Source organism: Lissotriton vulgaris, chromosome 1_2 (genome assembly GCF_964263255.1).
Source record: "Lissotriton vulgaris chromosome 1_2, aLisVul1.2, whole genome shotgun sequence".
Taxonomy (NCBI): domain Eukaryota; kingdom Metazoa; phylum Chordata; class Amphibia; order Caudata; family Salamandridae; genus Lissotriton; species Lissotriton vulgaris.
Window position 1 is genome coordinate 350,629,003 of NC_141686.1, and position 11,500 is coordinate 350,640,502.

The 11,500-nt window shown below is 46.4% G+C and overlaps 1 protein-coding gene across 1 annotated transcript in view; it reads left to right on the forward strand.

Annotated features, from left to right (window-relative positions):
• LOC147736769 (uncharacterized) overlaps positions 1 to 9,989 on the forward strand; it is a 71,447-nt gene extending 61,458 nt beyond the window's left edge. The window contains exons 3-4 of the mRNA XM_086952695.1: positions 8,423 to 8,933; positions 9,356 to 9,989. Of these exons, the coding sequence (XP_086808821.1) occupies positions 8,423 to 8,933; positions 9,356 to 9,989 (1,145 nt within the window). The remainder of the gene's footprint in view (positions 1 to 8,422; positions 8,934 to 9,355) is intronic.
• The last annotated feature ends 1,511 nt before the right edge of the window (positions 9,990 to 11,500 follow it).

Consider the following 11,500-nt stretch of genomic DNA (forward strand, 5'->3'; position numbering starts at 1 on the left):
GCACCCAATTCTTCCGACCTTCTACTTTCACAGCGGTGCGGGTGCTAGGAACACCTGACGGGGTTGTATCCAGCGGGGCTCAAGGCTCTTTGTCCGTTGAAAATCTTTCACCAATACCCAATCCCCAGGTTGGATGACGTGTCCTGGGTCCTCGCTTTTGTCAGGTATGGCCTCATGCACCTGGTGATGAAGAGTACGAAAGGTATTAGTCAGACTGTACAGATAATCAGTTAATACAGGTTATTCAACGTCAGACACTTTCTTAGGCCGCGGGACAACCCATACATTGGCAGGCCTCTCGAACACAATCTTATGGGGAGATAGCCCTATCCTGGTGTGGGGCGTTGTTCTTGTGGACAGTAGGGATAAGGGCAGAGCACATCAACCCAAGTGACACCTGTCTCGGCTACTATTTTGGCCATTTTAGTTTTTAGGATGCCATTGCACACCTCCACTAGAACTGCTGACTTGAGGTGGTTATCTGCTTAAAATGTTGTTTTATACCCAATGCTGTACAGACATATTCCATATTTTGGGCTGTAAAGTGTGTCCCATTGTCACTCCAGACCAAGCGGGGCAAACCGAATCGTGGGAGGTACTCTTTTAATAGTACTTTGGCGGTAGTGATAGCGTTGCAGTCTTTGACGGGGTAGGCCTCCACCCATTGGCTGAATGTACAGCCAACCACTAGGACATATTTCAAATTGTTACATCGGTCCATCTGGATGTAATCCATTTGGAGGACTTCAAAAGGGAAGGTAGGAGGAGAGAATCCTCCCTTAGGAGTAACTGTGCTGTGGTTCTAAAATTCTGGAACCTGCTGTGATATGGTACCGAGGTCCAACACTCTTGTCACAAAATATCGTCATACCATGACGAATTTGGTATCGGCAGACCGGTAATGATTAGGACATTATCCCTGTGCATTTGCGTCGTGATTGAGCGATGCCAACACCCTCAAATCGTGGTTTCCGTTCTGAACCCTCGGACTCCATTTTGTGAGCGGCATCCATCTTATACCTTGCCCTCATATAAGTCAATTGATTAAGGTCGAGCTTGATCTGAAAGGACACGTCCACCTTAGCTGACTTCCCCATGACCTGGCCGAACTGACTCCACCGCCTCCAGCCAAACCTGTTTGGGCAGCCCCTCGCCCAGTGGCCGAGTAAGATATCATCAAAGCACAACATGCCATAAACCATTCACCACATACAGACCATGTTTTCTACACACATACACCTGTCCATGTTCCTTGTTTATGGCCAGTTTTATGACAAGGAGGTGCCCTGTTTTATTGAGGTTTCATTGATATCTGATTGTAATTCCGGGCTGGGCTGGGTCATCTATCACAAACTGGACATCTAAAATATGGGTTGACCATCATGACTGTGCGTTTTGCTCTATTGTGTAAATATGTATATGGCCGTATTGTAAACTCAAGAATTCTTGCCTGAAGTGTAATATCGTATATAAAAGGAGAAGGCTGGTTCTGTAAAAACGAACAGTCTCCTGAGAACTTACGGCCCGTGCTGTCGTGCTGCTAGGACACATGTTACTTGGTTGCAGCCAATAAAACTCGATCTCTGACTTCACCTAGAAGACTCTTGGTTTCTGTGGTCCGGAACAGGGAGAACTCAGAGGTCTTCGGGTGTTATCCCCTGGCACCACCGGGTTCCTAAAAACCCGGCACCTCAGTGCCTTTTCCTGGGCTATACATTAGGCAAGTCATGCATGTTTTAACCAGTTTTTCAGCATATGCTGGTATCTTAGAAATGTACCATGTAGGTTCCAACAGTTTACATATCCCTTTTGCACTGATGTAAGCAGGACCTTGGGCCATCGTAACTACAGGTAACATCCATTGTCTTTTCATAGTCGTACGGACCCAACAACCATCAATTCCCTCCTTTGCTAATAGCTCCTTCCACACACTTAGTTCCTCAAGAGTAGTATGGGACTGAATATCAATCACACTCTGTACCGTGTTTTCAACCATGCCCTCGTCTGCCACCCACCTAGCGGGACCTCCTACATACATTCCTTCCCTTTTTCTAAGAACTGTTTGTCTGGCCGTCTGGTCAACCAGGGCATTGCCTTTCCCAACAGCATCTATCACTTTCTTATGGGCCTTACATTTTATAATAGCCACCTATCTGGGGAGTGTCAGGGAGTCTAACAGTCGGTGAATTAGGAGGCCATGTTGAATTTTGGTCCTATAGGAAGTAAGGAAATTCCTTTCTTTCCACAACCTCCCGAAGTTGTGGGCCACCCCAAAGGAATATTGTCTGTCAGCATAAATATTTACCATCATCCCTTTGCTTAACTCACAAGCTCTAGTGAGGGCCACTAATTCTGCTGCTTGAGCGGAGCACTGCGGAATCTGAGCTGTTTCTACTACTTGCCCTAATGTCGTGAGGGCGTAGGCGGCTGAGGTGTTACCATCTGGCCCTCTGAGACATGATCCGTCCATATACAGTGTTCCTTCTGGTTCTGCTATCGGAGTGTCCTGTAAATCAACCTGTCCCTTCGTCTCCTCCTCTGTCCATGATATGCAGTCATGTGGGTCTAACAGGCATCCTGAGTATCCAGAGGGAGTAAGGTGGCGGAGTTTAGTACAGTGCATCTTTTGATGTTAATGTGGCTGGCAAAGAGTGTGAGTTCATATCCTGTGAGTCGTGCGCTAGTGAGGTACTGTGTCTTGGTGTAATTACTGCTGCGGCCAAAGGGTTAAGAATGGGAATAATTGGACTGTTACAGATATTGCCACATTTCTCCTCCACTACGCCCTTGTCCATTAATTCAGATATTATTGTTAAAAGGGCCATTTCTAGTTCCGCGGGCAGTCGATACTGCCAGAGGAGGGGGAGAAGTGCACCTGGCCGGATGCGTACCACATGAAGGGAAATGTTGAGACACCCTACATCAGTGTCTAATGACGCCCAGAGGGAGGAAGGTAAAGACTGCAATTCTGGTGGGAGGGAACCGGACAGGTACATATAGAAAGCTGCGGTGGGAGAAATGGTTAGGGATACACCTTGGGGACTAAATGATATCGTCGCATACAGAGCTTTCAGTAAATCCATGCCTAACAAGTTTTCATTGCAACCTGTAGTAAGGACCAAGGGAGCGTCAACATGTGCAGGGCCAATATCGAGAGGAAGGGGTTCAGAGACAGGGCCGGTCACAGGTGTTCCTGCAAAAGTCACGGAGACATTCATATTACCAGAAAGGGGTGCCTCCGGAACTGACAGACGTGCAATAGAAGACCTGGTGGCCCCAGTATCCAAAAGAAAATTCTGATCGTTCCCCACAGCTGACATTTGAACATATGGGCCCCTTTGATCCACTGGAATTTGCACTCTGGTAATACCCCTTTCCTGGCTGTCCTATGCTTGGTAGGACCCTGTCTCATCAACTTCATCATAATCATCATTGTAGTAAGTGCGTGTTGCTTCGTACCCATCAAACCTATTAGCCGGGCGTTGCCGGATGGGAGTGTAACCCCTACGTTCTTTATCCTGTGGCTGGGGCGGGCCATGGTCCCTAGCCGGCCTCCCCTCCCTGGGAGCGCGAGGCCGAGTCTTCCCTGTTCAAATGTTTTCAGCTAACACAGGACACTCATCTATCCAATGGCCGTACTCCTTACAATAAGCACACTGATCTGTTTGGAGGGCTCCCATACGTTGAGGGCTAGAGGGTGTAGACTGGCGAGCCCTCGGAGGGGGTTGGGTTTAAGGTCTGAAATTCCCACAGGCATAGGGACCTCAGGAAGGGTAAGCCTGCTGCGGAAGTGCCTTAGTCTTAAGATCCCTAACCTTCTTACTTTCCTTGTCTCTATCCTTATTCTCCTTATTCTTGTGATATTGTGCCATAGCCAAGATACCAGTCATAGTTTGGGCAGACCACGTACTTTCAACTTTCTTAAGCCTGGCGGAGATCTCAAGGAGCAAATTGCTGACAAACTTATCGACTAACACTGGGCCAGAACCTGGGGTTTGGGGAACCAAACCACTATGTCCCTTGTATTCTGTCTCAAAACGGGTAAAGAAGTCAGCCACGTTCTCATCTTTTCGCTGCCTACAGGCGTTTATTTTATCCCAGTTAATGACAGTTTTCAGCAAAAGTGTTTTCGTAAATGTCATTACTTTGCCGGGCAAAGTCAGGATGGCAGCTTCTGGTTTAGTCCCTCCTACCCTTGCTTCTTCCATAGCCTCTAGGTCAGACCATTTACCTCCCAATGCCACTTCATGGTCAGAATGTCTAATCTTGTCCCAAATTTCAGTGGGGACAACCATACCAAAAAGTAAATCTATATCCTCAAGAACGATAGTACCTGCATATATAATCTGACCTAATTCTCTGTAAAAGGCAGCTGGATTCTTCCGGGTATCTGGTAATTGTCCTTTTAACTTCATTACTTCTGACCTTTTCCAAGGAACATGAACCCAAAGCCTGCGCCAGTGTGCCTCAACTGCCCCTCTGCCATTATTTTGGGCATCAGTAAGTGCGTTAACAAAGACAGGGGCCGCCTCTCTAATTGGCATAGCTGTTTCTAGAGGGGTGTTGGGAAAAGCGGTCATATCACGGTAAGCCATTAAAGCAGGGATAGCGCCAAACATCCCCTCTTCCTGAACATCACCTCTTTTTATTTGCGACCTAAGGTCCAATAATCCGGTGGGTATCTGCATAAGCGCATTCTCAAATTGTTGCATGACCAGGGTACACATGTATTCAGCCCAGGTGGTCTACTACATAATCGTCCACTGGGAAAAGGTGGACCATATTTCTTTAAAGGCATAAATATTCCCGTTATTTATTTACATTCACACTGTTGCCTCTGTAGGTCATTTTCTCGAAGGGATTAAAAGCTGACTGCAGAGCGTAAGGAGGCCAGTCAGGGGGAATTCAACAATTTATATAAATCCTGCTTAACTGTAGACCACGAGGAAGTAGGAAAAGAGCGTGTTAGGGAATGCCACAGGGGTTGGGCGGATTTAGATTTGTTGTCATTCCCATAGCGAGGACAGGGTTAGCGGTCGTGGTCTGTGTTGTAGGAAAAGTCGGAAGGGTTGGTGTGACAGGGAGAACAGTAAGAGGGGCAGTGGGGGCAGGAGTGGGCTGTGGCGGGGGAACATGCGGGGTGTGAGGCGTCAGGGCAGGGTACATTGGGGCATATGTAGAAGGACTTTCTAGCATGGTATCAAGCAAGGAATCCCCTTCTTCTCCCCCTTTCATATGGCCCATTCCTTTCTCCTCACGAGCTGGAAAACATTTTTGTACCCGGGCCCCATGCTCCCTATCGGCTATTTCTACTGACTTTGTCATTTGATTTTGTAACTTTTCTCTGGCATGGTCAGCCATTGACATACGTTCCTGTTTTCTTTCTTGAGCCTTCTGCTTTCTAGCTCTCTGCTCTATCTCTTTCCTCCAAAATCGGACTGATTCAAACATAGACAGGCGCGTTTTTCTTTTCATTAATTGTTCCTCTAAGTTGGCGAGAACTTAGGAATTAAAGGAGCCATAAAGTGGCCACTGTAATTCCGCATCACTTTGTTTCATATATTTGACCCAGAATGAGGAAAACATTGTGGCAGAAGGGCCATGTTTAATGTACATCGTATGGCCAGGGGTCCCTTCTGGAGGAAGCGAACAAGCCGCCTCCATCTGGCAGTCCTGCGTACACATACAACAACATAATCTCTTGAACTTACTACTGACTGGCATGCTTGAAAACATAACAGACACCAGCGGGTTTTAAAACTCACCTCGCTTGCTTGGCTTTTGCAAAACTCAATAAAAGCAGAATCATACAGAACAGACACCAGCGGGTTTTTAAAAATTCACCTCACTTGCTTGGCTTTGGCAAAAGTCAATAACAGCTTGGCTTTTGCGAAAGTCAATACCAGAATCATACAGACTTGGTGGGTGATCAGTCCACCCTTACCTTACAGGGGTAGTTCTCTTCTGCAGACGTAGGGCAGTGTCGTGCTCCAGAAATGATTTGCTAGGGGACTCTAGCGAGAACGCGGTCATGTGGCCCAGACTGGGTGGGAAGGAACAGCGGGCGAGTCGTTCGTCTTACCGGATTGCAAGAATCCCTCGGGTAGGGTACCTTGTCGGAGAGTCTCCGTGCACCTCCTCACAACCACCGGGCCTGACCTTCGTGCTCGTGGATTCCCTGTTCAGGCACCATCTTGAAAACCGGAATAACCCACTTAAAGGGTCTCGGCGGTGGGGGAATCTCCCATGTCTTCCTTAACCTTCATACGTAGTAAAAGGAGACACAGAAGCCTTCGTCTGCTGGAGGAACCCAGTTTTATTCAAATAGCCCGGGCTATGGAACAGAGTCCCAAGCATGTCAGAAACAAGACAGAGGAGGCTGCTGCTTTACTCCGCATCTTACAAGCCTTTTATACTTTTTCATTCTGATCTTTTGGCTGTTAGATCATTGTTCAATCAGTTCAGTGTTTGCAGTTGATAACCAGATTCCGGCGGAGTTTGTGGGTGGTGACCTGGTAAAGGCTTGGTACACAAATCATTGTTCACTCAGCTTGATCAAAGCCTGGTCTTTCATGTCATTGTTTAATCACCCTGATCAAGGCCAAGCAGTCAGACCATTGTCCAGATAACCTGATCACTGTGTCAAGGATGTTTACCAGGCTGGGCGCAGGAGATGGAAAACACATAATTTACTCAGGGTGTGAGTGTCTCGTGGCTTTCTGTTGAACTGCAAAGAACAGGGGGGTTGGGTGTGCGACAGTTCCTGGGCAGAAATGCAGGTTGTAAGATGGCTGTGGTCATGTTAGTTAGATTTTCCTCAGGCATCAGCAGAAACGACCAGGTGGGTCGTGTGGAAGTGTTTGACACGAGATGGCAATGAAAAAACAATGGAGTCCTGGTACAAATGATGCCAATCAGAAGAACACTTTTCCTCAGTTGTGACCCAGGGAGTGCCTTTGTGCATTCTAAGGAAGTGCTCTATCTTTAACAAACTAGCGTTTGGTGAGCGTTTTTCTCCAGCGAGAGCAGCGTTGTTTCGCCTGGAGGCGTTACCAGAGAAACAAACACGTCCTTGAGCCAGCGTGCTCACTGCAGCTGAATTGGATTGTGAACCTCCCCCCCGGAGTCTGGAAAGATATCTCCACCGTCAGATGCCACTAAGAACAAACTAGTGCGGCCCCTCTGGCCGTGACACCCGAGGAACAGCCCCCTGAGGACTTGTACTGCTCTTAGGTGGTACAGTGCAGCATCTAAGGCCGCAGAGCTACAGGAGCTGCACAAAGCCTTCAAGGCAGGCCTTTCGACGACACGTTGTTCCTTAACATGCGGCGGGCCAGCATTCTGTGGCTCATTCCAGCCCGCCTCGCCCTCTGGTTTTAACGCATATACTGCACGAAGCTCGCAACATCCGGTCTCACTCCCGAGACATGACAACATTGTTAGCAAGTTACAGATGCCCTGAGGACAGTGACCATGCACCCACAAAGGTACTGTGCGGCGGGTTGGGTCCAGAAGAGTGGTAAAGCTGCCCTGCTCTCCTTCACGGGTAGCTTGGTTTCCATTGGGCAAAGAGACACGATTCAAGCGTCCCTAGAGGGCTCCGGACTCGCAAGAGCGTGAGGGGCATTTCTTGTTCAGCATTGTCTCTGCTCTGGAGATGACCTCAAGAATGGCGCAGGGCCTTCCATAGAGGAGAACTGCTGGAAGACTCAAGCTCAATTACTGTTTAGCGTTTAGTAGGTGCTCCTGCGCCCTACGTTTGGTTTCTAAATGCAATCACTACAGCCACATTCACTACAGTTACCGTATTAAGTGTAATCGGAGCGCAGGTGCGCTGTGACCTATGTTTTCAAAGTAATTTGTGTTTTTCTCTATCAAACCTTCATTATTTGCACTAACGGTGTGATTTAAGTCATTTTGGTCTTGTTTGATGTACAATATAGAATCTATTTTTACTTAATCCTGCGTGGAGTCCCTTTTGTAGTGTACTCACTGTGTTGCTGCACGACTGTGTTGCACAAATGCTTTGCATATTGCCTCTTTAAACAAGCCTGACTGCTCTGAGCCAAGCTACAAGAGGGTGAGCGCAGATTATCTGAGGTGTGTTTCTGGCTTACCCTGACTAGAGTGGTGGATTCTGTCTGGCTTAGGTGCCTACCCTAGCCAACCAGAAAGCCCATGTCCAACAGTGGTTCTTGTGAATCACTTGATTTCCCAGCATGCTCCTTCTGCAGTACTAAGTCACCGCACTTCGTGCAGGAGGTCTAGCCCCCATTTGTGTCTCAAAGGGAAGTATGATTCTTCTTAGAACATACATTTTTTTCGATGAATTGTAACTGTTCACTTCTCCATATTATAACAATGCAGCTTTCTCAAGAAATATTTTCTTCATGTAATTTTCTATGTTTTTTCTATTTTGCAGCACAACAATCCCATCTAGAAAGTATGAATGGGAAAGAAAGCCATAAAGTTTCCGGAGGCAAGATGAATTTTACTCAAAATATCTATTTAAAAAAACAGCGCAGAATGCACATGAGGGAGAGACACTTTTCTGGTAATGTGTGTGACAAAGAATTTATCAATGAGACACTTCTTGTGAGGCACAAAAAAGGACACACCAGCCTCAGGGCATATCCCTGCAAAACATGGAAAAAGTGTTTCACTCAAAAGGAAACTTTTTTACAGAATCAAAGAACACCAACTGGAGAGAGGCCTTATCACTGCACAGTGTGTTCCAAGAGCTTTGCATATAAGAAAGGCCTTATACGACATCAAAGCGTACACACAGGAGAGAGGCCTCATCACTGTACTGTATGTGCAAAGAGCTTCACTCGAAAGAAAATTCTCCTTCAGCATCAACGCATACACACAGGAGAAAAGCCTTATTGCTGCACCATGTGTGAGAAGATTTTCAATCAAAAGGCGCATCTTCTAAAGCACAAACTAATACACACCGGAGAGAAGCCTTATTATTGCACTGTGTGTTCAAAGCACTTTTCTCAGAAGGCAACCCGTGTACGGCATCAAAGTGTAAACACAGGAGAGAGAGGCTTCATCATTGCTCTGTGTGTGAGAAGCGCTTTTCTCAGAAGGCAACCCTTGTGCTGCATCAAAAAACACACACAGGAGAGCAGCCTTATCACTGCACTGTGTGTTTAAAGACCTTTTCTCAGAAGGCAACCCTTGTACGGCATCAAACAACACACACAGGAGAGAAGCCATATCACTGCACTGTGTGTTCCAAGTGCTTCGCTTATAAGGGAAGCCAAGTACATCATCAAAGAACACATAGCGGAGAGAGGCCTTATCACTGTACTGTATTTGCCAAGAGCTTTACTCAAAAGAAAATTCTTCATGAGCATCAACGCACACACACAGGAGAAAAGCCTTTTCACTGCACCATGTGTGAGAAGAGCTTCAATCAAAAGGCACATCTTCTTCAGCACCAAAGAAAACACACGGGGGAGAAACCTTATCATTGCACTGTGTGTTCAAAGCTCTTTGCTTATAAGGGAAGCCTTGTACAGCATCAAAGAACACACAGTGGAGAGAGGCCATATCACTGCTCTGTATGTGCAAAGAGCTTCACTCAAAAGAAAATTCTTCATGAGCATCAACTCATACACACAGGAGAAAAGCCTTTTCGCTGCACTGTGTGTGAGGAGACATTCAATCAAAAGGCAAATCTACTACAGCACCAAAGAAAACACACGGGGGAGAAACCTTATCATTGCACTGTGTTCAAAGCGCTTTTCCCAGAACGGAGGCCTTGTACGGCATCAAAGCGTACAATCATGAGAGAAGCCTTTTCACTTCACTGTGTGCGAGAAGAGCTTAAATCAAAAGTCAAGTCTTGTAACACCAAACACACAGGAGAGAAACCTTATCACTGCAAAGTGTCTTCCAACTGCTTTTCTCAGAAAGAAAGGCCATGTACGGCATCCAAGTGCACACACAGGAAAGAGGCCTTATCACTGCACTGTGTGTGAGAAAAGCTTTACTGGAAAGGCACATCTTCTACGGCTCCGAAGTTTACACTCCAGTGAGAGGCCTCATCCCTGCACTGGGACTAAGAGGAGCTTTATTTGAAAGGCACATATGCAACAGCACCAAATAATACACACTAAACTGAAACCTATCACTGCACAGTTTATGCCAGGAACTTCACTCAAAACTAACGTTTCTACAACACCAATTAATACAAACAAGATAGATCCATTTTCACTGTAACAATCTTATGTCCTGCTTACCCCAAAGTAAGTTTTACTGGAATGTTGTAACTTACCGAGGGCTGATAGTAAAAAATGCCTAATGGCCAGTGTTCCCTGTAGGGTACGTGCATTTAGTGTAATAATCCTGAGTGCGTGGAAGAGGGGAGAACGTTGCAGTGTGACTCTTAAACAGCAGCAGCAGCAGGTATCGGGTTGCTGAGGGTCACAAGTTTTGCAGCATCTTTTTTCTTCACATACCGTTTGCTGCACTAGTTTCTGAGAGAGGCTGCAGGGCTTAACAGGCAGCTGTGGCTCGCCGGGTGTGAACCGCGCCTTGCAAATTCATTTATTTTAAAAGGCCATGCACTAATTAGCATTGGTATTTAAGGGCATGATGTACGGCATACTGATGTTTAAGTCCCAGCTAAAAGTGTTCAACAGGCAAGCACTCAGTGCATAATGGTATGCATGTGCTGAACTTATTTAGAGAAGCCTATCCTCGTGTTATTTCTTTATAAATGTGCGGAGTGTTTCTCACTGCTAGTTGATTCTATTGTACCTACCGAATATAGGATTCATTTACCACCTCTCTCACGCCATTATATGAGGGCACAGCCTCAACGCTCTCACGCCGTCTTACAAAACACACACTAAACTACTACTTACACATCACAACAACTTTGAGCTCACAGCTAGGGCTCTCAGCACAGCCCCCTATTCACAGATGTCAAAATGCCAACAAATAGAAGCCCGATGCTCCTCCCAGGTGCTGCTCACTCTTTGTGGTGCATGATTCCCTTCCCATCATACCTTTTATCACATATGTTTAAGAGTTAGTAGTTGAACTGTGCTAATTGCAGATGTATGTAGACCTCTTTTCCTAAATAAATCCTGCTGTATCTTGCATTGCAATGGGTTCGAGTCAGCATTCTGTGCATTTATGATCCCCCTCCTATAGGGCGCGCATTTATTTTTGTGTCACTCTGTAAGCTCTACAGCGCTCAGGCTTCGGTAGTGAAGAGTGCGGCCGCAACCAACTGCAAAGCAGCTAACCCACTGAGCAGCCCCTTATCTCTGAGTGCCGCCAGGTATAACGTAATTTACCTCTTGTAAGGAGTAAGTACTGTGTCCAGACTGATTTTTTAAATTTGTTTTTTTATCCCAGTTCTTTTTTGCTTTCCTCATTCGGAGAATGCAAAATACAAGACTTAGGTCAGGATTTACTAGCACCAGGAATACCGATTTCCTAATTGCGTTTCTCTCCGAGTTGCAATTTGGAAATTGGGATT